General features: G+C 42.1%; 1 protein-coding gene and 1 non-coding gene across 21 annotated transcripts in view; both read left to right on the forward strand.

The window, feature by feature from the left end:
- The window catches only part of phldb1b (pleckstrin homology-like domain, family B, member 1b), a 105,336-nt gene that overhangs the window by 11,123 nt on the left and 67,122 nt on the right, over positions 1 to 27,091 (forward strand). For 15 of the 20 annotated variants that reach the window (XM_047594444.1, XM_047594445.1, XM_047594449.1 and 12 more), the window contains exons 1-4: positions 4,776 to 4,911; positions 19,851 to 19,955; positions 24,370 to 24,493; positions 25,825 to 25,995. In XM_047594444.1, the coding sequence (XP_047450400.1) occupies positions 4,843 to 4,911; positions 19,851 to 19,955; positions 24,370 to 24,493; positions 25,825 to 25,995 (469 nt within the window). In that variant the 5' untranslated portion in view covers positions 4,776 to 4,842. Of the gene's footprint in view, positions 1 to 4,775; positions 4,912 to 18,545; positions 18,834 to 19,850; positions 19,956 to 24,369; positions 24,494 to 25,824; positions 25,996 to 27,091 lie in introns of those variants that run through there. The other 5 variants (XM_047594448.1, XM_047594453.1, XM_047594446.1 and 2 more) reach the window with 4 other exon arrangements.
- trnal-cag lies at positions 25,676 to 25,758 on the forward strand. Its single transcript has one exon. It is a non-coding gene; the product is annotated as a tRNA-Leu (tRNA).

Below are 27,091 nucleotides of genomic sequence, written 5' to 3' on the forward strand. Positions count from 1 at the left end.
AAACAGAAGTTGCACAGATGTTAAAGTACAGGTTGTGAGTCAAAGAATAACAAATTAAAAACAGGGATACAAAACAGGCATAGATAACAAAAACAAATACAATTAAATGCTAAATTTAAAAAGTTCACTTAAAACAGGCACAGAGCAATATCTATACTATATATATAGTATATAAGCACAAATCATTATCAGAAGTCTTGGGGTCAAGGTATTTTATTACACATTGTTATAAAAAACAGATATAAGGTAATTAACAGATGACAGACACTTGTCAGACTAAATTACATCAATAACTAAAGTTAGTGCTAGTTTACATTAGCCAAAGTCATACCAGATCAGGTGATGCCACAATAGCTGTGTTTTATTGCTTCCGAAATACCTACATTTGTCAAAGCACATCACATTGTGAATCGAATTTCTTGCAGCTACATGGCTCCAGTGTGGATATATTCAAACACAGACAGTGTTGATGTACCTGTGGAGAGAGAAGTCAGAGATGGAGAGGAGGACAGTGAAGCTACGGGGCCTGTGAGAGGATCAGGAGCCTCCGGCTGCCACGTTAGTATCCTGGTCTTCCCACCCTCCTTAAACACTGGGTGCTTTATGGCCCAATAGAGAGAGGGAGAGGGACCCATACAGGGTTGGCTGTTGTTTGAACCTCCTGACCACAGCAGAGCTGGGCCACATATTTTGGGCGGCTGGCAGAGAGCACGGCCGCTCCGAGTTCCCAGACTGCAGCAACTCTCCAGCTAGTGATAATAAATCCTTTGTTATGTGAGCTCATTCTGTTGAGAGAATAATCAGGCCAGCACAGAGGCACTTTATCTGCCTCCCCTTGCCCCACCCCACCCCCCAGTCATCCACCCGCCTCCATTCTCCCACTGTGTTGGCTCTCCTGGGTTCCCTGCGTGCTCTACTTCTGTTGTTAGAGATACTGATGACCTTGAATGCGATCGGGAGAGTTACATTATTTGCCTGCGGAGAGCTGACCTTGCTGGACATTCACCACCAGAGGACTGTAATAATCTTTAATGTCACCGTGTCATTGCTGCTTAGTGGGTGGACGGCTACTGGGATGTGAGCTGGGAATTTATGGGGGAATTTCGAGGAAAGCTGTTGGTTGTAATCTTGGAGTAGGCGTCAGAGCACTATGATATTCAGGCTATCTGCATCAGAGGCTGTGAAGCAGTTTGATGGTAATTGACCTTAATTTGAAAACTGCAGCGGGTGGGAAATACTGACTGGGACTCTTACATGACTAACTGATGGACGTCCATTCAGTCCAATAAAGGAAGAAGCTCCTGAGAAACAACACTAGCAAACATTGTCTTTGATTTGATTACATTTTTCATGAATTAGTAATAATTTGCCAAGCCAAGCTTTGGTTTCATGGTTGTAAAATTTCAAACATAATTCACATTTATTACCACATTACTGTTCTGGCTGTCTGTCCCATTGCTACCATTGTGCTCGCCACGTTGATTGCTCAGATGTTTTGAGTCAAACCACACACACGCATTCAAATAATTTTACAAGCTGTAAAATAAAGGTGGATTATGTGGTAAGGTTGTTGCTGCCAGTAGTTTGGGAACACTTAGAAATACTTGTAAGAGCTAATGTGTAGTATTAATAATAAGAACGAGGCATTGACATATGCAGTAGGATTTAAACAATGTATTGAAATGAAGTTTTCACTGCATTAGATTGTATTTTAAATGGTTGAACCGTGTAAAGCAATTTGAAACTTTGCTTTAAAAAGTAAGTAAAATGTACTATTAGATACACCTTGCTGGTAAAAGGTTGGACCCCCTTTTGCCTTCAGAGCTGCCTTCATTCTTCGTTTCATACTTTCACAAGGTGTTGAAAACATTCCTCAGAGATTTTGGTCCATATTGACATGATAGCATCTCACAGTTGCTGCAGATTTGTCTATGATGTGAATCTCCCGTTCCACCACATCCCAAAGGTGATGGTCTATTGGATTGAGATCTGGTGACTGTGGAGGCCATTGAAGTACAGTGAACTCATTGTTGTGTTCAAGAAACCAGTTTGAGATGATATGAGCTTTGTGACATGGTGCATTATCCTGCTGGAAGTAGCCGTCAGAAGATGGTACACTGTGGTCATAAAGGGATGGACATGGTCAGCATCAATACTTAGGTAGGCTGTAGTATTTAAACCATGCTCAGTTTGTAATAATGGGCCTGAACCGTTGATACAAGGCAGGATGGATCAATGCTTTCATGTTGTTAACATCAAATTCTGTCCCTGTTATCTGAATGTTGCAACTGAAATCGAGACTCGTCAGACCAGGCAACGTTTTTCCCATCTTCTTATCTAGTTTTGGTGAGCCTGTGTGAACTGTAGTCTCAGTTTCCTGTTCTTAGCTGACAGGAGTGGTACCTGGTGTGGTCTTCTGCTGCTGTAGCTCATCTTCTTCTAGGTTTGATGTGGTGTGCGTTCAGAGATGGTATTCTGCATTCCTTGGTTGTAACAAGGGGTAATTTGAGTTGCTGTTGCCTTTCTAACATCTCCAGCCAGTCTGCCCATTCTCCTCTGACCTCTCACATCAACAAAGGATTTTCGTCCACACAACTGCTTCTCACTGGATATTTTCTCTTTTTCAGACCATTCTCTGTAAACCCTAGAGATGGTTGTGTGTGAAAATCCCAGTAGATCATCAGTTTCTGAAATACTCAGATCAGCCCGTCTGGCACCAACAACCATACCACGTTCAAAGTCACTTAAATCCCCTTTCTTCCTCATTCTGATGCTCGGTTTAAACTTCAGCAAGTTGTCTTGATCACCTCTACATGACTAAATGCATTGAATTGCAGCCATGTGATTGGCTGATTAGCAATTTGTGTTAACAAGCAATTGAACAGGTGTATCTAATAAAGTGGTAAGTCAGTGCACGTAAATAAAGTAAGAACTTACAGGACCTACTTCCGTATACTTTATTCGATGATTAGCCCAATATAATACATGAAATTGTTACACACAGCAAGCAGCTGCACAACTTTACTGGAGCCAAAAGTCTGGTCACATGTGTTAAAGTCCGACCAGTTTGTCCACAGATATTGTTGTGGCAACATTTTTAATCCAGATAATCGTTCAATATTTACTACCACCACTAAAATGTATTTATACTTGGTCGGAGCAGGAGACGTTGCTGTGTTGTCCCTCTGCAGCCACACAGGCCTTGCAGTGGTAATGCAAGTGTCTTTTGGCCGTGCATGGGCGTAATTACCCCGCTCATCTGAAGAAGCATGGGTGGAGAGGCTTGAAGGAAGACGCCACTGTTCAGCTGCAGAATCAGCAGTTCATAAGCTTTTGTAGCTGGTGACCTCTAATACAAAGCAGCTCTCTGCTTCTATTGTCTTTGAACTTTCAACCAAGAGGGATTTTCACTTCCTGTAAAAGTTTTTTTGTTATCTGTTATCCTCAGTTTTCATCTGTTGCGCGATCTAGATCCAAGTTGTAAGAAACTGGACTGATGCGTTGAAGTTAACCCATGAAAAATGAAATGTTGTCTCACCACAAACCTGATTTGCATGAAATCTACAATGGTGGTGGTGGTGAAATATAAGAAGTCATTACAGCAGGGGTTACTGTAGTTCACATTAGGGTTACATGTTGCCCACTCCACTTATTTGTTATTTGCAGCTGTACAATCTGCCGTCTGCTGTCTCCACAACAGCTGCAGCGTGTCGCACACACACGCACAAACAGGCAGCCAGTCTGAATGGATGCCATCTTCATTCTGGGTTATGACCTCTGCAGATTCCTCCCCTTTTCTTTCTTTTCTCCTCATCACTTCCTCCCGTCTTTGTCGTTTGTCTTTCATGTGGAGCATGCCTTCAGGGTAGCGTTTCATCCCAGACACAATCATTCGCAGACTGCTCACCTCACTTCACTTGAACTCTCTTTCCCCTCCTCCCTCTCTCTCTCTCTCTCTCTCTGAGAGCATCTGAGACATTGTTGTCTTATAACACCATTATTAATTAAGTCTGACCAGGGAGAATCATGCTGCACCTTCACACGAATGCACATGCACCCAGCAAAATAAATAAATAAATAAATACTCGCACAAACACATCACAGAGTTTTCTCCAGGGGGTTGCTATGGTAACAAAGGATTTTTTGGCAGAGGCAGCAGACTGTAAAAGGATGAGCTCATGGCGTTTTGGCTGCTTCTCTCTCTCCTTCACCTGGCCTATTTGGACAACAAATGAAGTGGGAACAATGGTGCACTTTGATGTCACGAGGCGTGTCTTGAATTTAATGAAGCGCTGATTATTCCCCCTTACATATTGCAAGTTTATTGAGAAACTGAGTTAAAGAAAAGCAGAAATAGATGAACAATAACGAAATTGTGCGTCGTATTAACATGACAGAGAGGTGAACACAGAGAGTGTGTCTATTCACCACTGACATTATGCATGTTTTCCATGAGTGAACCATAAGGAAGTGCTGCGAATGTTTCCAGAGGCTGGTGAATGTCTTCACAGTGTAACGGGGTCTGAATGACAGGACAATACAAAGAGACACAGAGGGCTGTTTGGCTGTTTGGCCGTCTGTGAGCTTGTCTGCTCTTTGGATCAGTTTCCATGACTCAAAGGGATATCCCACGCTGCCTCCCGGGCCTCCCCTCCCCTCCCCTCCTCTCCCCCTTCATTTCCCCTCTCTCTCTCTCGACTCCCCAGCCTCCACCCCTTCAGTGTCACTCCCTTCTTTCATAGTTTACCACCAACAATGTTCAGTGTTCATAGGTCAGATGAAGCTGGGTGGACTTGAGGAACGGAATATGGACGCGGCGTGGATTTTATAGCTTAGTTTTGAATGAGCAGACAGCTGAGAAGGAGAGCAACAACAACAACAACAAAAAAAGAGACGAGGGAGAGTGGGAGGGTGAGTGACGCTTTGAATGTACAGTATGTGTGAGTTTAGAGGCTGGTGGGGTTAAAGCTGACTGACAGCACGAGAGAAACATGCTGCCCTGTTTGTTTTGGTGACAAACGTTTGAACTTGTTCCACCAAGGTGTGTTCATGTGGTGTCTGTGGGTTACACATAACTGAGCTGGTATATCTATATTAAGCCTTATGAATGCCCATCAGTCATTTTGGGAATATCGTGTAGTTTATATCCAGTATTTGTTTGAAGCAGACTAATGATAATACAGTCTGCTTATGGAGACTTTACATTTCAAGGATTATGTGTCATAACAGAGGCTCTGAAAGAAATAATTTAAGTGTTATTTGATCACTGTTTAAGCAGATTAAGACCATCTTAAATTGTGAATCTTAATCTGTAACAGTGTTTCTTGTTTAAAATGTATTGGATGCCATTACCTTACAAAGTAAAAGCATGTGACATGGTGTCAGTTTGTGACAGTTATCAAATAAAAGCTTAGAGTCACCAAAGGAAATGTCTTCAGGTGCTTTGTGACTAATTAGCCAACACAGTATGTCAAACTATTTAGTTGTAGTAGCTGAGGACAACTCATTTTCAAATCCTTTTTGACCCCCTTAACTTAACCCTCCTCAAAGAGAGTTAACGTATGCACTGTAACACACTGGGATCAGGGTGAAGTCAAACCATCCAGATCATATCTGAATGTGGTCAGGCTTTCATTTTGCTTTAATTTCAGTGTTAATGCAGGTCATACAGCGTGTCCACACCCTGAAGAAAAAACACTAACTTCTTCTACTGTAACTCAGATGAGTTAGAAAAGTAAGTAGCTTCACATACGGCAGCACTATCCCGTTGACCTGGGATTCCCTGTGTTTATTGACAAGTCAGCCTGTCCCAGCATATGGAAACTGACTGCATGTTTGGACAAAATGTTCTCCAGTGCAAAAAGAAAGAGGCTGCTTGTCCTTACCCTGCAATTATGAAGAGCTGCTGACAATAGGGAGTATGGCACTTATATGTTTCACTTCTACTTTTACCCCTTGCACATCGAAAATACCGGGTTGATGCGGGATTTTCAGACCTAGGTCGACCCGCCTTTGGTGCACTTTCACATTACCAGCAGTTCCCGATCTGACCTCCCTCTCATATGCCATTGTGTCGACAACTTCATCATTGCATATTAAAGCGCGCCAAATCTCCTCCACAGATGTAGAGCAGCTCGCAGATCTCGCTAGTGCGCTGCCATGATCAATAAAAAAGTATGCGATATCACCATACCAGCTGTACATAAACACAGCCACGCAGTTCACATCAAGATTCCCCGGTGCGATTTCCCAAACATGACGTAGGGCTAATTCATCGTGTAACAACACATTTTGTTTTTTGTTTGACTGAAAAAATGGACACAAATCTCTGACCTTCAGAGATCGGTCTCTTATGGGAGTAGGTCAAAACCTTGTTCCATTTTTGAGCTGCTCGCGGCCCTGGAGCTTCTACAGGACCTGTCATGTCATGTTTACATGGATTGAAATAGGAAAGTGAAATGTTTTGTTGGTCCACTCATGTTGCCCTCTGTGCCAATCTATTTGACTAGTGGTCCTTTGAAATGATGCTTTAGGCCTAGTTATGACATAGGTGTGAATGTTTTCTTATGTGGATCTGTTTATACAAGGAGCTTAAGGTTTGCACTAACAATACAAACATCGTCAGCACATGCAGTTTATTCATGAGATAGGAGACACGCCATAAATGAGAACTACAACTTCATCAATCTCCATCTGACAATTTAAACTATGTGGTGAGGTTAAAAGTTACAGAAAAATCTACTTAAGTGTGGTTTGTGTTATGATTGTTTTGCTACATGTTGCAAACTTAGACACACAAATGGACTTCCAGGTGTGCATAAGTTTAGAAAAACTATTTTCTGTACTTCTCTTTTTGGAAGTACAAGCAAAACACAAGCACATCATTGCAATGAGGCTGACATTTTCAGGTATGCTACACAGGATGCACTAAAACACGTTCTATCCTCAACTGCGTATTGCAACATAAATGTCTGTTTAGACTTTAAACTTGAAAATGCAACCCCCCAAACAGATATTTTAGATGGCTACAGATCGTTACTGCAAATATTCCTAGCTAGCGTATCCAAAGTACTCCCAAATTTCATACGACACATTCATTAAACTCGGGTATTTGACTAACATTTATATTACCACTAGTTCAAAACTTAAACAGTTTAGTCACTACTTTCACTGCTTTCCGCCATTTCTGCTTACCTGGGAATATACAAACACAAGCACATCAGTGTGTTGTGGCTAACAGCCGACATTTTCAGGTATGCTACACAGGATGCAAGGTGCACAAGGATCCCTAAGCTGTCCAGAGTGCCTGCCGGAGTTTAACTCCTTGTAACCCCAAATCATCACACTAATAAATAAACATACATCTCACTAAAACTATGCATCATAATGATTCGTAAATCAACAAAATATATATGAAAATGGGGGGTATTCAGTGTCCATCAGTGTGTCACATTTCAGCATGGGTCCCACATGCACTCTGAGAAAGTCAAGTGTCGCTATTCTGTTGGCTAATTGTTGATGTATTTTACAGTACATCATAATAATGCTTAAATCACAAAAGAACATTTCAAGAAAACCAATTACACTTGCAGCAAAATAACTTTTAAGATTTTCCTATTAACACCTTTGATTGTCAGTAAAACAAAGACGCGTTCAAGATTGAAGGTGCGTTATTGTTATACATCCTCTAATGTTAAATTCATACTGGATCATTTTAGGACTAGCATATAAATATATATCGGTTTACCTCTCACATATATTTTCCTGCTTCTTTTGTGTACAGCCATGCAGTGTGTACATGAACCTTGGTGTAGTCTAGTAAGAAGCAACAGGCCAGCAGCATTCCCACTCCTCCTCCAGAGGATTACTGCTGTTGAAAGAGCCTCTTTGTCCCCGTAAGGCTGGAATGCCTGTCCAGCTCTGTGTCTTTGGAAGGACTCTGAGCCAAAAGTCAACGGAGTCACTGAGCAATGGAATACCACATTCCCTGTCATTCACTCCCACCACCGTTTCCCCACATAGTGCCCCTGCTGCAGGTGATGAAAGATGGATCAAGGGAAGCGGTGCACTACTCTCCTCCAGGTGTTTTAATTACTTAATGTTAGGCCCTGTTCAGACCTGGCATCAGCATTGGACCTGGGTTATCAAACAGGGAAGTATTTAGACACGTCATAATTCTCAAATTGTAGGAGAAGTGAGCTCCAACTGTGGCACCATTACATTTTATACAAAGAAACATCTGCACACCAGGGTGAATGTAAAACCCGTTTACCATCAACAATGTTTATGACAGTGCTGAAAAAAAAAAGTACATTTGCAGACTATATAATCAAAACAATATGCTAAAAGACACTTAAACACACTGTAGAATTGAAGCCTGTCCACAAATTTGTTTTTGACAGAAAGTTGGTCTGGTCTGTTGAGAACTGATTACAGTCCAGCAAAGATCTGCCAGGCCAATGAAATCTTCTGGGTGTCATGGAGTTGAATTTGTATACAATTAAATGCACATGCACAGATTAATTGAGCCATGCTCGTAATTTCACTTTCTGAATGCAGTCCTTGTCCCAGTTTACATGCAATGGAGAAAACACATCCTCCTCCTCCTCCTCCATGTGTCTTGTCAGCGGGTTAATACTTTTTAATACCCTTTCCAGATGACCTATTTCGTCATATAATAAATAAGAGTTGTTCATGCGACAGACCAGCATTTCAAACAACAATCGGATGGATAATAGTACAACATTTTTAATCTCATCACTTCATCACCTGGTTCAGATAAGATTCGCGCTGTCCCTCAGGTGGTTCTTCTACCTCTGTTTACCTTCTTCTTCTGTCACTGGCTTTCTTGGATGTTTTTCTTTTCAGGGGTTGTGGTTGTGGAGCATGCGCATGTGCATTGTCCAGTTGTAGTCCAGTTAAGCATATACATGCTGGAGAAAATCGCTTTCTAATTGTAAGGAGGAGGTTTACGTGAACACAAGTTGTCCAGTTAAAGTCGGATTAAGGCAATAATTAATTTTTTTCAGGTGCATATAAACGTACTGATTGGTTGTAGGGCTACCCAGTTGTAGAGGTATCATTTGTCTGTATTTCTCTGTGGGCTGATGAGAACAAATAACACTATTCACATTGCATGAAGTCACTTCATCCACTGTTCCTATAAAAATATTGATGCCTTGTAGAACAACTACAATGGCTTTTTACGTTCACTACTTTACTCCAGGTGTTCAATTAGCTGGAGGTAATTATATTTCAAGAGGGACAGTTGGGTTTTAGAATTGGCATTCATGTAGTCTTATCTTACTTGGATGAACCTTTTTTTAAAAAAAGAAAAAAGAAGAAACATTAAACAAACACTTGGATCTTGGCTTTGTAGTCGAGTCTCTTCATGTTTCTCATCATCTCCATCCTTAAAAGTATCCTGAATTATTAACCATCTGAAAATCTACGGTAACAAAACAAAGGAAAAAGCTGTTGTTGTTGCATGAGTATTGATTCACGTCATCTTACGTACTAATCAATTCAACCAGTCCTCATAGTTATTTAGTTTATTTAGGTTGTTTATTTGGATTTGTCAACTTGGTCCAACAGATATGCCTTTAACGCCTTAACTCCAGAACTTGGAAAATACTGAGCCGGGCAGTGGTAATAAATCTTTTTATTAATATATATAATTTACTGTAATACAAACAAGAGTACTTTCCAAATTTAAAAAATTATATTGTGCAATTGTTTCCATTCCTACTCCACTTGAGTAAAGAGGCAGTCAGAGAAACTGAGTCATTTCTGGCTGCAGCGCGGCATCTTAGTCAGAGTTCCCACTTTATTCTGCTGGATAACAGTGGTTTGGATTGTGACAACATGTATTCTTTCATGGATGCCCTGAGGTATAATTTCTACTGTCACTGTAGACAATAATCTGATAATAACAGGCCCCTCTGATCCTCAGAACTGCTGCGCTGCAGTTTCACACTTTGATGACAAACACAAACTGCAACACAGTCATTTGAGTTTTCATGTTGAGCCATTTGCTCCGTTCACTTGTGCATCTGTACCTGAGCGCCAGGTTGTTTGCTAAATGGTAGTTATTTCGGAAGAAGTGAGGCATATTCATTTGCTTTCCCCTTATTCCCAGGTCTAGGATTCAGTAGCATTTCTCCATCTTCTCATCTCCTACCTCTCCAGTGTGTTTGTGTTTAGACTTATGCATTTGTGTGTTCATGCCACTGTGTTTCTGGAGAGGACACACAGACAGGACAGATGGCGTGTTTAGCTTCCTGCTGATAATGGCCTCCCTCCAGTGAGTAGCGTTTCATGCCAGAATAATGAATGTGTTTACTCGCGCTATCAGGCCACGAGGGATACACACCGTGCATAGATTTGCATTTTAATGCGTGTGTGGCGACTTGGCTTCATTTTATCACTGGAAAAAAAAAAGTCAATCAGAGCAAACTGTGACGTGTCATTAAAACTACTAAATACGAATGACCTTTGTTTGGTGAACAGAGGTGGTGCGTGTGGCTTCAGAGTTACTTTCAAGAAGTTATTTTCAGTCCTTAGGCTGTTTGGAACAAGACCCACAGCTGGAAGGCTGGTTTCCAAACCAAATGTCATTATGGGCTGAGCTGGGATCAGTTAGAGAGGGTGGTCTCAGCACTCCCTCCCTGGAGCGGGTCCTTTGTAGTGTGAACACATAGAGCTACCTTATAATTATATGACCACATAGTTTACTTTTTTGAAGAAGTCCACACCTGACAACGTTGTGTGGCAGCACTGCTCCTTCTCATCATATATATACTGTGTGTGTGTGTGTGTGTGTGTGTGTGTGTATAATCAGTCAAAAGTTTTAGAACACTATATTTCACAATATTTCTTTCTTTCTTTCTTTCTTTTTTATTGAAAGGTATGCAGTTTAATGTCTTATTTTACCCTGAAAGCATACATCAAATAAACAACTGAAGTGAAAGAAAAAAAAAAAGGAATATATAACCCAAAATATATTCTAAACTTTTGACTCATCGTATTCTTTACCAGTTTTGTTAAAGTTAATGGAGTTAAAGTCTAGAGACTGGGCTCAAGCTTTCCATCTTATTTTTACCCTGAGGTATAGCTTGGACTTAAGTTTTGGGTCATTATCTTGCTGTAGTATGAAGCCCTGACCAACAATACCAGAGGACACTGTGTGCTGTCCTAAAGTGATGTATGCTGTTTTTACAGTATAAGACTGAATGGACTAGTCAGATGAGCAGCAAAACATCTTCTCAAAACTCAATAAGTCCAGTTGCCTTTTTTAGACAATGCTCTGTATGTAAACATTGTTTTCTATACAAAGCCTAGATACTTGATCAAACTGAACATTTCAGTCATTTACAGAACACTGGTACATAAACCACAGAACAGCATTAAATGTTAGTGCCCACACTGCTGATGGTCCAATTTCAATTTCACTGTCCTGAAATCCTATTGACAAGTGGCTGTGTAGACTAACTGAACCACGGTTAAATGCAGCATCATAGCATTACAGCATTATAGCAATATTATATCAATTACTCCATGAATGGGAACATAAAGTGCCCTTTAGTCTAATATTTACCATCCTTTTAGTTGCGTTGTAGCCTGGAAACAATCTTGCCAGAAATTTGGTCTGCAGTCAGTCAGTTGTGCCAAACCAATGGACAGAAGAGAGTGACGCAGTCATAGACATTAGTGGTGGTAAATTTGGTTAATTTTATGGGCTTGCATTACTCTGAGTCACTCACTAAAGTGATCTGGTTCACTTAAGGTAAGATAATCCTAGAATTTAACCAACAGTGTGGGACAGAGTCCCGGTTGTTTTCCCCATGTTACCAATGGTAAGGATCCACATAAACCACTTAAACACAAATACCAAATGGAACAAGAATGGGAAAATCAATTATAAGTTAACCAAAATTTAATTATGTTTAATGCAGAACAACAAACAAATAGAAAAAAAAAAATACTCTGGGTTCCTGTTCGAATCATTAACCCAGGAACTGACTGAGGAACCGACCAGCTCTAATACACATCATCTGAGGACCATGGAGTTAAATTAGCTCTGTAGTGGTTGAAACATGCCCATAACATGTCAGGATAGCTGTGTTCTGGGTTAGTCTAGTAAAACAGCTTAGCTTAAAGACTGAAACACTGATACACAGTGAGCCTGGCTCCATCCAACAGTGCTACTAATTAACGCCATACTGTAGCTTTAATGACAGAGTGGAAATACTCTAACTTTACTAACGTAGACCACATCATTATAGATGCAAATTAGTTTCTGGTAGACAGGCAGTGAGAAAAAATGGATGGAGAAATGAAAAGGGTCAGAGGGAAGACGGGAAAGGGGAAAATATGTAGATGGACGATGGTAGAGGAAACCAGAGAGTGAGACTCAGGGTGATGGCACATCTCAGGAAGCTTTAGATCTTTGTCCCCTGGTCCCCTGTGATTATGACAGCCTTTCACAGTGTACATATTTGAGGTCAGCCTTATCCCACAGTAGAGACTAACCCTGACCTTGGCCTGTAGCGCTCACAGGAAACGGTCTCTGGCTTGTCTAGATGTACAGGAAGTCTACATATAGTGACACTCAGACGGCAGAATGAAGCCTTCCTGTATGTCTTCTTCCTTTATCTGTCACACACTCCCTGCTGCTGCTTGCAAAATCGTTTTCTGCCCTTCGCTGTGTCTGGACGGATACTCTTAAGTAAAGTACTTGAATGCATGACAAAGGTTTTGACTGGAGAGACTGGGGCATTTATTTACAATGCTGCCACTAACCGCAGCTATGCAGCGTGGGCTAACATGAATAAAGCTTGTAAATGCTATGTTTAGGATTGGGTTCGGAGTTTGATGTTACACTGGGAACATCAAACTCTGTTATATCATCTTTGTGCTTTTCCTACTCTCACATGAGTCTTTCATTTATGAAAGACATTTTTCAACAAAAAAAAAAAGCACAAGTACGATATGTAGTGGCTTTAAGTGGAACTCATGATCATAGGTTACAACACAGGAAGTCGTGTATATGACTCGTAAACTCTGACCTTATCGAAGATTTCTACTTATGTACTTGTGAATACCACAAGAGGGGGACGTTCGTGCAGAGTTTATTCATGAACACGGTAAACACAACATCCCTTGAAGGCAGCATATGACATGGGAAGTTGTGTACACTGAATTCTTGCAGCTGAAGTGGTGACACCAGCTGTCTAGTAGCCGCTGAGACTGTTAAGATTTTAACAAACTAACTACAGGGTGAATGTGAGCGTGGTACACACAACCATATTTGTAGGCACCATAACATTAACTAAAAAGCATATAAGCGAGCCAATTCCAGAAACATTGTGTAGTGTAAACATGATGAAAGTAATGCTATGGAAAGATAAAATGTGTTAAAAAAAAAAGGACAGATTTTAAGTAATTTGCAGCAGGCGAGCTGTAACTTGCAACATGAAATCATCTTGGGATGTGACAAAAAAATATTTAAAACCTTGCATGGGGATGGTAGATAGGACTTCTATCAACAATTTGCAAGTTAAAAAAAAATAAACTCTTGACTGTTTAGTTGATGGATGTATTGTGAGAACTGTTTATGGCTCCACCACTCAAGCTGATTATCTCAGGGGCTTATCTTTATCAAATGTTTGGAGACTGGAAAAGTGTTTTTTTTTTATGCAACATGCATTGCTTTTGCAGGACTGAGTGTGGCTGGCTTACTTAAAGCCTTATAGGAAATTACACTGGATTACATACTCTGGCAGTAGAGGAAATAAGCTCATTGTTTTGGCTTCAAGTGATTGATAGTGTGTGGGATTTCTTGGCACTAGAAAACTTCACCTGCTCCATGATATGTGAAGTGTTTCTTGTGGTAACTTTAGAGATTTTGATGATAATGCTGTTTGATACAGAAACAAAATACATCTGCTCCTCTGTCGCTTTGTAGCTGAAAAACTTCCCTTTATTATTTCTTTATTCACGAAAAGTTTCTCTGTAGCCAGGCTTGGTAATATTTGCAAACAAACAAATAACATTCTTTTAGTGGAAGATGTTATGGGACTCTCTATATGACTAAACCATACGTGTTCGGGGAGCCTGTGTTCTGGGTGTTGCCAGACTGTGGTTTCATACATGTAGTGCATGAGCTGATGTGCCTCCTCCTCCTCACTGCTATAAATCTACTCTCATCTCTGAGATGAAGGCCTCTCTGGCTGCGTGTGTCTACAAAATCAGACTTGTATAATTTATCTTGCGGCTTTCACATGGTTTAACTATCTTGTCATTGCTGTTATGATGTTGCATCCAAATCATTTACCTCATCCCATCCCACTGGTTTACAACATTTAGCCGAGGAGTGTGAATGCAGCGGAGAGAGACTCTTTTGTTAGATAATTTACTGAGGGCTTGTCTGCGCCATCAACAGCAGCAGACAATTTACAATCTTGCGATTTTACAGGTTTATATACAGCACGCGAGAATGTTGTCTCGTTCGCAAAAGAAGGTATAGTGGCTCCACCCTTCTTCCCACGCTTCCCAAGTTTAATGCATTTCTGTGGCTCCTTTCTAAAAACAGAGTGTGTCATTTGGCCTGGGCTGCATCCAGCAGAGGGGAAAAACAAAACAACACAACAGCGCACACACAGCAGACCGCAAGAATTTATCTTCAGCTGTCAGTTTAGAGCAGAAGACACTGTAATGTGAATGACGGGAGGATGTACATATACCATTGTTCATATGGGGGCCAGAAGTGTAGCTGACTTAAACTACTAAACTCAAATTATAGCAAAAATATCACTGAGAATGTAGCCAGGGGACGTGAAAACAATAAGGCTGAAGAGTTACAAAGAGAGAAACTAATTAAGTGATATAGATAATGGAAAGATGGATGTCCCTGCGCTCGGAGGATTATCCACCAGACTCCACTATCAGACCCGAAGAGACTGGAGCAGAGCTACGTGGTGGCAGCTGCCTGGCCAAGATAGGAGCAAGAAAGAAAGTATCTGCTCTTATATTCCTCCTCTGTCATCCAGCTATCACTCCTCTCCCTGGCTCCTTCCTTCATCTGGTCTCGCTTGGCTCCTGGTTAGAATTTTAAAACAATGTGCTTCAACTCTGGCAAAGAAGTGTCTCAGTGTAAGGTTAGCTATAGTGTTTCAGTGTAAGGTTAGCTATAGTGTCTCAGTGTAAGGTTAACTAAAGTGTCCTAGTATAAGGTTAGCTATAGTGTCTCAGTGTAAGGTTAACTAAAATGTCCTAGTATAAGGTTAGCTAAAGCGTCTCAGTATAAGGTTAGCTAAAGTGTCCTAGTGTAAGGTTAGCTAAAGCGTCCCAGTGTAAAGTTAGCTAAAGTGTCCCAGTGTAAGGTTAGCTAAAATGTCCTAGTGTAAGACTAGCTAAAGTGTCCCAGTGCAAGGTAAGCTAAAGCATCCCAGTGTAAAGTTAGCTAAACTGTCTCAGTGTAAAGTTAGCTAAAGTGTCCCAGTGTAAGGTTAGCTAAAGTGTCTTGTGTGCAGATGCGTGACAGACAGTACAATCAGCCAGACATAAAATATTGACACATCATTGCTCATCCATCATTTTTTCTTTTTTTTCCCTCTATAATAGACTAATTTAAGATGAGCACGCCACAGAGTCAGTCATATTTCATTAGAGACACCTTTTGAGCTAACAAGATGGCCGGCAGATGTTGTGGTTGCTAGATTTTGGCAGCAGAAGGAACTCTTTATGGAGGCGGACCAACTCAGTTGGAGAACAAAAGCTCTGGAGAAACACAGCAGTCAGATTATATATCTGTGTTTCTGGAGGAGAGCCCTTTTCTATTGTTTCTTAAGCTCTTGTGCGCTTTGCCAGTACTCCCACATAGACTAGTAGGACCTCCATAAAGCAGCCAGGTGTGTTTACAAGGAAGTTTGTGGCACACCTGTGCGGCTTTAACACCTCCTTCCTCTCCATTCATTTACATTCTCATCGCTGTTTCCAGCATGTTTGTTTTTCTGCTGCGATCACAAAGCGTCCCATCATTACGGTATCTTGCCTCCAGCCAGAGACAACTTCTACTCAATTCATTTGAACACATGATCAAACTTGAAATGTCTTAGTTCCTATGCAGTTCCTAGGCAGTGAGAGGATGGTCGTTGTACTTGCATCTATTTGAATCCATAATGTGACCACAAAGGATCATACAGACGCACAGGAACTTTATTATTTGATTGCTGAGAGTGCTTGACCAAAGGGAGACAAGAAAAAGCAAATCTGTCGCTTTTCCAGAGGAAGAGTCAGTGTTAGTATGCATGTGTGACTGTTTTCAACAGCAGTTGTGAAGTTGTAAAATTGAAAAAAAAAAATGAATTTGCATAATAGTGACCACGTTGAGACGTAGAATTGCTCTTGGCTCACTCATTGTAACATTAGCATTAGCTTATTAAGAGAAGCTCAGTAGGGCTGGATGCCCACATGTAAGAGGGTTAGAAGGTTGATCTACAGTTCATGGAAAAGAAACGCTTGTGTAAATAAGTGGGTAGATGTGTCACTTTAACTAAACTCTTAGAAATATCTCAGGTATGGGTTGGCTTTGTATGGTGAAAGATTAGCAGAACTAAAAACTCAAGTAAACCTACAAATGATGTTGCTAATGGTATCACAATAGTGTATCACTGTCCCCATTTTCAAAAACACAACTATGACAACTATTTTTGCTATTGTCAAACAGAAGAAACTCTGTGCTGTGTGACGTCCACGAAAACAATTATCGTTTTTTCCGAGAGGTGCACAGATGTGTGAAATTTATTACACCAACATAGAAGGAATAGCGGATGGATGCTCTGCTCAGATGATTATGTTCTGACCCATCCTTTTCACTGTTTTGGCATTCCTGATTATCTCTGCTTTCTCTGAGAGGGCCCCTAGCTGTTTAAATCACGTGTTTGTCCCAGGGAACTGAGGGCTGCTGCACAAGAGTGTCACATTATGAGCTCCTAATCCACTAGCAGCAGGGTCCAAGGATGAACGTCCACTGAGTCGGTCTCAAACTTTGCATCACTTCAGTTTAAGCAAAGTAGCCTTACAACGATACATAAAATTCTTCATGATGCAGGTAAATACTGTGACTGAGGTTTTTCCAAAGTCATATCTTGATCTGTGACAAAGCAACATTTGTAGTCATGTCCTGCAGCGGATGAACCATCTGTGTTCGAACTCACCTTTTCCCTCTTATTTTAATGTCTTATTTTATTCGCCTCATTTTTCCTCGGGATGAAGGAATCTGGTTGGCGGGCCGTCAGACCCTTCCATTCGCCTCTACATTTTTTGCATACAGACTCGCTCCCTCGCTTTCACAACCTCATCAAAAAGATTCCCTCATGTGTGAGCAGAGGCCCGTGCCCGCTCAACAGGAAACAATGCCAGCCTTTCTGCCCTGGCATGAGAGAAAGAGAAAAAAAAAAAATAGACAGATGGAGAGTTCTTTGTGGATCTACTGAGGGTTTTTGGATTGTGGGGTTCCCCTACAATCCCCCCACAATGTGAGGGGAAGGGGCTTTGATGTGGTGGGAACAAACACCCACACTCAGAGTAATATGGCTGTTTAATTCTTGTGTGGACAGTTAAATTTAACAGCCAAGAGGAAGACAAAAATACAGAACAAAAGCTAAGCTAACTCGCTCACTTAGGAGATCAGCCAGGCAAAAATGACTAATGTGCATTACCTCACTGGCTAACGTTATTCATTCTATAAAAGCAAGACTGACATCTTTCATAATGTTAGCAAACAGCGTCCAGTTTTCCTTTTTAGTTTATTCAAGTGTACTATGTGTATACTAAAACTGAGGCATTATACTTGAAGTTTACTTTTTCTTTTATATAGTTAAGAATAGTAGAGTAAAGTATACTTGGCTTATGTCGAAGAGTAGAAAGAGAAGTGTGAGACTAAGCACATTAATACTAAGACGTACACTGAGGGTCAAAACAACCCGGAGCGGTTTATCTTTGCTGATTCATATCGAGTTGTACTGGGCTGCAAACATATGACCAACTTCTGGTCTAATAACTGTGTTTTTCTAGACAGGGTGTGTGTGTAGGTCTTCCTTGTGCCTCCAAGACAGTTGTGACTAATCAGAGAATGGACATGGGTCTTCTGAGAGTGTCCTGTGGTGTGTGGTAACATGATGTTGTTAGTGGGGGCCTTTGGGTCCTGTGGGTTGAGGGGAGGGGCCTCTGCGGACCATCCCACAGATATTTGACCAGTTTGAGGTCTAGTGAATTTAGAGGCCAGGTCAACACCTTGAGTTGTTTGTCATGTTTTTTTGTTTTTTTTAAACCGTGTTTGTGTGTGCATCTGTGTCAGGCTGCAGGCTCCGACTTTCCTGATTCAACATGTTCAAAACTTTATTTTTACCAAACCAATTCACTCATCACCCCTTCCTCTTCCTTCCTGGTTGCTTTCCCTCTCCACTCGTTTGATCAACACACACACACACACACAGACACACACACAAACATATGTCTCCCTGTTATCTGCGACTTAGGTGCTGTCAGCCAGGAATGCAGGTCTTGGTTTAGTGCAGCAAGCAGCAACAGGTCCGACCTCCTGAATGGGAGTCTGTGAGGAGAGATGCACTCGTAGCTTTGAGACAAAAGACGGAGATCAAGAGAAAGACCCAGTCCGTGTTTTGCTGGAAGAAAGCAGATGCAGTGAAATTTCGGTGCAGTCTCAGAGGTGTCCCGTCTAATCAACTTCACGCTGAAAGGATTGAGAGAGAAACCAGGAGCGGCTCTTTGCCATGGAGGCAATGTATTTTCTAGACAACTGGAGGAAGGTAATTATAACTGTTGGATAAAATATTTTACAGGACGACCTTCAGAAAAGAGTCAGTTTCCTATGGCTTAGATTGGAGCTCCTGTTTTTTTTTTTTCTTTGTTTTTATTGCACAAAAGGGTGGTGCTGAAGGAATTTTTTAAAACATTTCTGGCTGTTTTGTGATTTACTGTTTGAGGCTTGCTTGAGGCTTGCACCGCCGAATATAATTCCCTGTCAGGAGAGCAAATATGATGATACTGCAGCGGGGTTTTTGTTATCCCGAGGGCAGAGCACATCAGAACTATATTTTCCATCCCCGCTGCACAACATTTTAGGCATGCAAACGACTCCGGGTGCACTCTGAATCCGAGCGATCGCCGTAATTATGTGTTTTCTAACCTTTCCCATGTGGATTTCTGTTCTTCCTCCCCGACCGCACGCTTCTCACATCTCACATAATGACTGCAGAAGTGTTTTCTCACGTATTCTCGCACTTACTCGAACTACACGCGCGCTAATTTGGAGATGGAGCGTTATTTATAGCCGTTCGTTTTTTGTGCTGACTTCATGGAAATACCCAAAATAATAGTCTTGAGTAAGAAGGGATGTGGGATTTGAGTACCAGTGTGTATTCATAGAGACTGACAGACGAGTCAAGGTGGTTGATTTCCTGTGCATGTGTCATCTTACCAGGAGATTTCAGTGTGTACTTCTTCTTCCACACAGCGCCGAGTGAGTGTGTGTGTGTGTGTTGACATCATGAATCACACCTACACATTGCTGTGTAGGCAGTGTGGGGAAGGGGAATCCCAGAAAATACTGCTGAACTTTTAGTATTTAAGCATTATGAGGAGGAAAAAAAAAGAGTTTTGTTTAGAGAGCGTTTCAACATTTTTCTGGAGTTATCAACGGCAGACCGTGAGAAGAGATAAAGAGAAGAGTTTGATACACTAATCTTTGTTACGCCACAGAAATGAAGTCACCCATGACGACCTTATGTTGCTCACCCTGTCGATGCTGTCACTTCCCCTCTCAGGATCTTCATGTGTCGCAGGGAGCTGGACAGGACAGCTCAGTGGACATGGACCGCCTGAACAGGAACATGCCGGAGTGTGGACGGCAAACTCACCAGGTCTTGCAGGTGAGTACCGGGGGCTCGCAGGGGTCGCATAGTCCTCGTCGGGCTCATTACTTGGATTTCTCTGATACTTGCTTTTTTTTGGGGTTGCTAGGGAACGCATTAAAGTTTAAGGAACATCCCGCCAAAGATAGACAAAAGTTTGTGTGTGTGTGTGTTCGGAGTGGGAGAGAACAGAGGAGTAAGAGCAAAGAATCGACCAGAGGATTCACATCAGGACTTCTTTGTTCAAAACTTGGCAGGCCTCACAGAAAGATAGAGTCATATGTCATCCTTGTACCACTCATTGTTACATGTTTCCAGTTCACGGACACAGTAAACGCTTTCTTTCTTTCTTCTGCCTCCTCCGCTGATGTTAAGCGTCACCATATTAGCCGCTCTGACAGATCTCTGGCACTCAAACCCTCCGCGGATGATAAACACAGAGCTGAAGGCAGCAGGTCGGGTCAGGCGGCGCAGCTGGGACGCATCCTGACGGCATATGTCAGTACGTTGTAACGCAGGAATCTTCAGCTAGAGTTAGTAATTAGACAAACCCGGAGATTGGTTGTCTGAATTTCCCACCTGCTGCGTCCGACAATCCTATCAGGCATTAAGGAGGAGGGGGTGTGTGTGGCTATGCTGGTTTTTTCTTCTTCTTTTTTTCCCCTAGTGCAGGGAGAAATTGTAGAAACAATACAGAATTAAACTTTCACGATTCCTTGCAAAGAAACTGGGGCAGTGCTGCAGAAATAAAAAGGAATTGAAATAAGGATATCGCAAGATTTGAGGTTTCTAAGTGTAATTTGGTTCATTTTTACAAAGAGGTATATTTCTTAGAATGCTACACTATAAAAAAAATAGAAGTACAAATGTGTGATTCATAATTGATGCAGTTTTTTTTTTGTTTGTTGGTGGAATATGAGGAGGACCGCTGACTCAAAAACAACCACCAAAATTAGACGGGTAAAATTAGAATTAATAGAACTGCATTTTATGGCAGTTTATGAATGGAAAATTACTTTTTTTAAAATATGGAATCCAAATATGTGCATATATATATATATATATATATTTGGATTCCAGTCATTACAGAAAAGCAAAGACTTCAAAGTGAAACTGTTTGATCTCAAACAATAATTCTTGTCCATCCTAACTTTGCTCTCTCCGCTGGTATCTCTGGGGGCTTGACCTCAAGAAACGGAGATCGCTGAGGATCTCTGTCCGGCTCTTTGGCCTGATCACCCTGCATATTTTGTCCAGAAGTTGAGGATAGCGCCACAATAACCGCTTTAATGGCAAATATACCAAACTGTAACTGTTTTATGATTAGATAAGATTACATAATTGAGCCGTGCCGGGAATTTGGCATTGATCTCTAGGTTGCTATTCCCATAACTACCGTCATCTATGAAACAAAAGACGCCCGAATCAATCGCATGGATTTAATGGGGGCTAATAAGCGTCTATCCACTTGTTTTTTTTGGTTGTGCATTCATTTTATTGACACATACAAGTAGAATATTTGTGTCTCTGAGGTTCCTGTTGGGGGAAACCCTCTAGTATATATAATTAGAAAAAGATTTTAACACATTTTTTATAGCCTACTATCTATTTGTGTCACTACTGAAGGCCTCCACATATCAGTAGCTTGTATGTGCTTTTAGTCCAGCAATATCGACTCACATTTATCTGATTTACATCATTTTTTCACGTTTTCAGAGAACATTGGCAAAGAAAGAAACACACAGTTGGAAGGAAGCTAGAGATATTTAGATCTGGTGTGACCAGTGTTTCGTCTAGTTCAGTACAATACATTTTATCGAAAGATACACGGGATATGTGATATTTACCATGAATGGATGTGTGCATTAGATTAAACGCAGGCAGACAGACAGAGAGGTGAGCTGTTACTGAGCGCGCCACGTGGGAGCAGCAGCACACAGCAGATAAGCCAGCGTGAAGCTTGCAGTATCGGGCCTCAGGCCCTTCCCCCTCCTCCCCTTCTTCCCCCTCCTCCCCCTCCTCCTCCCCCTCCTCCTCCCATCGGTCCCAGTAAAGCCTCCCAGCGCCCTCCAAGCAACCAGCCTCTGTCTCAGCAATCCTCTTAGGCTTGACCCCACTCCACCAACCGACCACCACACTCAGATAATCCTATTAGGACACACACGGATAGCTAACCAGCCGAGGGGCCGAGTCAATGATCGCGTCCAGATTGTAAATAATAATAAAAAAAAATTAAAAAAAATGCAAATCCGAGCCAGTGAATGACTCCGCACCCATCAGACTTCATTTAACACTTCAGCTGGCACGGGGCCTTGCCAGCTACTTAAAAGCAACATTGCCTGCCAGCACTAGAAAAATGTCTTCAGCTGTTACGTATGACCATGTTGTGATTAGTGAAACATATACTACTGTTTGTTTTCATAGATTTCAGGACTTCAACACTATAACAACGTGCTTTGACTTTAAAGGCCACAATATGAAACAACATCAGGTATTATGATGGCGGACTGTCAGAAACTGTATCAACGGCACTCTCTGCATGCCTGTCAGTCAACGTGTGCTTGAGAGCATGTTATGTGCATGTTCTGGGAAAGAGTAATCTCTAGCAATTACATACGCAGTCAACCATCATCAAATGCTGGGGGTCGTTTCTAAAAGATTCTACTCAGTTTGATGCAAGAGCTGTTTCTGAGATCAACCCAACCGTTTACACTAAATCACTGCTTCCTATACAATGGGTGTTAATAGTACACTCAAGAGTTGTTGCTCAAATGTAACAGGGAAAAAATAAGCTCAAATGCAGGACACACACAGAATTAAAAACTGCTGGTTTCTCAGGTAAGGAAATCTAAACAACAGTGCAAAAGTAAAATTTATCTAAAAGTGGTCAAACATAGAAACAAATATACGACAAAGGACCAGAGGTGCAACAGATCTCCACATGCCACATGTCACAGTTGCATGTGAAACTACTGACTAATCGCTCTTTAATATAATATAATTTTTTTATCATTCATCACACATGGGCCACATCAGTCTGCCCATAATAAACATGGCTTCTGTTTAAAGGGACAAAAGCCAAAAACATGTCAAAATAGCAAAAGCACCATCAAGAACGACAGCTAGAATCCAGCATACTGCTTCACCGGTAGCTTCCTGGTATCGTGCAGCGAACCATGGATGTTACTCAACGGGAGAATTTATTTATTCAGTGATGTCAGACCCTGGGAGGTAAAACCGAACGTAACATCTTGCAGCATCCGGAGTCAAACGTCGGCGCCGCTGTGGTAATAATTCAACGTGAAAAGAGGATGACTGAAAAGCAGAATTGGCTTCATGTTCAGGCATCGCTGTGCTGAAAAGCGCACTCACCGCCAGTTAGTTAACAGAACACCCTGCAGGAGCTTTCTTAATTGCGGGAGGGCTGTTGCTATGGCAACATCCATCCCCCTCCTCACTGAGCTACGTGCATGTGGTGGTGGTGCTTCAGGAAGAGCTACGAAGGGGGAAGACGACACACACACACATCCCTGTGTGTGTGTCTATGTGTGTGTGTGTGTGTGTGTGTGTGTGTAAGGAATATGCAAACAGCCAGTGCACGGCCTCCCACTGTCAAGACGCCTCCCATCCCCAGAGAGGAGGATGAGCCCTTTCTCTCTCTCTCTCTGTCGGTCTGATGCATTAGTGAAGTAGTAAAATTCCACTCTGTGAAGGACAGAAAGCTGAGCATCATCACTCCTCTGTGACTTCGCCCCCCCGTGATCTTACACATCCACATGTTTTTGTGTCATGCACAGCCAATTAGATCAGCTAATGGATCGGAAATGATCCCCTGTTAGGTCGCATTCGCAGCAAGCCGTTCATCATGCAGAAACTGTTGCACAATGAGATGCAGAGGATGGAGGATGTTGCATGGAATACGGGTCTCAAATATAAAGCTGGCTTTGTCAGATCATGGGAAATTTAGGATTTCAGCTTGGTTTTTAGTAGCCGTTACAGTAACGGCATCAGGCTCCATCCAAAGCTGGACAGTCCATTTACTATATAAAACACAAGTTTTTATTTATTCTTCTATTCTTCTTATTTATTTGCCCATATTCTCTATGCTTTATGTTCTTTCTTATTTCTTATGATGTTTATTGCACCAAGACAAATTTCTTATGTGAGACTGTGTGTTAGTAAATGCGACTGGGATTCTTATGTTATCAATTAAATATCTGAAATATTTCTGTATTACAAGTTAAAATGTGTTGCATGCTACAAAAAACTTAAGTAGACCACATTCAGCTGTGCTCTGGCCAGTTAAAGCCTCACCTTGTGGTGCAGAGAAAACAGCGGCTGACATTACTCTGCTAAACAGTTGATAATACACATAACAAACACACGGTTGTACGCAAGTGACACTCCAACTCACATGTGACCTCCTCCGCAGAGCACCCCGCTGGACCTGATCGAGACCGGGAAGGGGCTGAAGTTCCAGGCAGAGCGCCCCCACCTGGTCAGCCTGGGTAGCGGGCGACTGAGCACCGCCATCACCCTGCTGCCCCTGCCTGAGGGTAAGACAGCAGCTTTAACACGGCAACACGAGCGTCACTTCTCTTTTACAAGCCGACACGGCAACACACACTCTGTATCTCTGGGGACCTGACCTTGGTGTCACTCTTGAATCCATTGTCCGTCCTGTCTGTCTCTGCTGAACAACAGACAAGCCTCATCTTGTGCACGCCTTTTGACCTCTTGGCATTTTGTTTTGCCTTTTACTATGACGCCCCGTCTGTCTGCTGCTCTTCCTTTCTCCGTCTGCGCCTCTGCAGGCTGGTATGCAGGGAGATTCCTTAATTTCGGGGTCATGTCCAGGCAGAAACACAGCGTGTGAGTCAGTGTGTGTCTTTGTTGCACTTGTCTGGGACATTTTATTGAATACTGGCGGCTCATCTGGAGGCTCGTGGCGGTGCGCGGGTACGTCTGTGTCCTCATTTGGCTCCAAACAGCACCAAAATCAGCATGTCTGTTTGATTAAAGCAACTTGTTAGTGGGGAAAAGTCTCCAAGTAGATTTTCTTAACCAAACATTGACGTACGTGTGTTGTCTGAACTGTCTGAATGCTTCTGGCCCGGGGTGAGAAAAATTCTGAGCTCAAGATAAATCTTCAAAAGGTCATACACTCACTTGAGAGGACATGTACGATTACATCAGTTAGTCTTCCCGGCTGATCAACTCCTAACGGAGCAGTTCCAGACCAACTTTCGCCCACATATTGTTTCTGAGCTGGGAAAGTTGTAACTGGTCTCCAGGCCAAGACTTCAGCCTGGAGACTGGGGTTTGTGTTGGTTTTAGTTGACTTATTATTTCCTTTTCTTTATCGTAATGTTTGTTTTTTAGTCTCTGTTTAGAGTTAAGGTGCCAAGACTACTTTGTTATGTTCAGAAAAATATGAACATTTGCGTTACAAGGGACTCTTTCACTAAGCACTCAGGACTACGGCAGAGCGGGTGGAGAGCATGAGGTGAATGTCTCCAGCAGTAAGGAAGGAGTGAACAGAACCTGGGAAATGTCCTAGAAAAATGTTGGTGTCTTTTTCTAGCTGGAGAGAACACTACAGATACATCATATGCACAAGCTGACAGTGTTTATGTAATTACTCTTTCTGCCAGAAGGGGGAGTCTAAAGTTTTGCACTGTAGCTTTAAACGTTATATCTTACTGCACGATTGCATTGATTTTAAGTCTCTGTACAGTGTCAGGATGGCCGAGCGGTCTAAGGCGCTGCGTTCAGGTCGCAGTCTCCCCTGGAGGCGTGGGTTCGAATCCCACTTCTGACAAACGACTTTTCTATCTTTGTGCATTTCTCACACAAATCAATTAAGTATCTATCTATCTTCCTTTAGGTCGGACCACTATCGGTCATGGTCTCATGGACATCAGCATCCAGGGCCCTGGTGTGGCCGCCCAGCACTGCTACATAGAGAATAGATCAGGGGTCATCACGTTGCATCCGTGTGGGAATCTCTGTGCTGTTGATGGGCTCCAGATCAAACAGCCCACCCGCCTCTCACAAGGTAGGAAGCAGCTCTGTTCGTTTCTGTAATTCATGTTGAATCTTGCACATCAGACATCCAGCCATGTTGGTGGGATTTTACACGGGACAAACATTGGAAGGGTCCATGGATTCTCTTTGACTTGCGTATAATTTCTCCTGCCTGCTGATGTGCACGATCTCAGTTATTCTAAGCCACTGGTCAATCCATCAGCTCTGCACCTGGTCGATGAAAACGCAAGAACCAGCAGGTCTGTTCAATAAAACGCACAGCCTGTGCTTTTAAGGAGTCGCCGATCGAAGAGCAGCTGCGTTAATGAGTTAACAGAGTGAGCTTTGCTGTGCTCAGGCATGCAGATACGGATGAGGTAGAGGCATGAATTGATTTGCATACAGCTGCAGTAGAGGTGAATCTTTACATCATCACCTGATGATTGGCATTTTAAAAGGAAAGGATTGTTTTCATAGAAGTCAAGGTTACCATGAAAATACTGTATCTACCTTTCTTTAGCTACCTTCAGGTGAACATAACGTGGTTTAATGGCACCATAACTGACAGCCAGTACGGTCACCCAGACTGTTCATCAGACATTTCCTAATATACAAACACACACACACACACACTGACATGCAGTCTTTAACAACAATTTTATATTTTGAAACTTTGCATTATACTGCAATCTTTCGCAATTTTCCGCATAAGCATAGTAGAAGTAAAACTGGAAAGCGTGGAACTGTGTCACTTTACTCTGGGACGTTTACATCAGAGTGCACACAGTGTATCATGCGAGTGCGTTGAAGGAGCACTACTCATCATTACTCACAGGATGTAAAAATTCCCTCCGTGTCGCTGTGTAATCGCGCGCTCTAGTGTTATTTGTCAGATGGGCGTTCACCGAGGCTCAGGAAAAAATGCTAACAGAGAAAACATGAGGTGTCTGCATGTGTAGAGGAACATGTGTGGTGTCTCTCTATCTCGTGGTATTTCAACCTGGGCTCCGGCGGGTAACCTGAGCGGGGACACGGGGCTATTTATACTGCCCCCTCCACCCCAAACAGAACCCCAACTTTAGTCCCAGAGGAGGTTTCGTATTGAAGAATGAGTGTGAGGGTAAACC

The sequence above is a fragment of the Mugil cephalus genome, chromosome 9, assembly GCF_022458985.1.
Source record: "Mugil cephalus isolate CIBA_MC_2020 chromosome 9, CIBA_Mcephalus_1.1, whole genome shotgun sequence".
Taxonomy (NCBI): domain Eukaryota; kingdom Metazoa; phylum Chordata; class Actinopteri; order Mugiliformes; family Mugilidae; genus Mugil; species Mugil cephalus.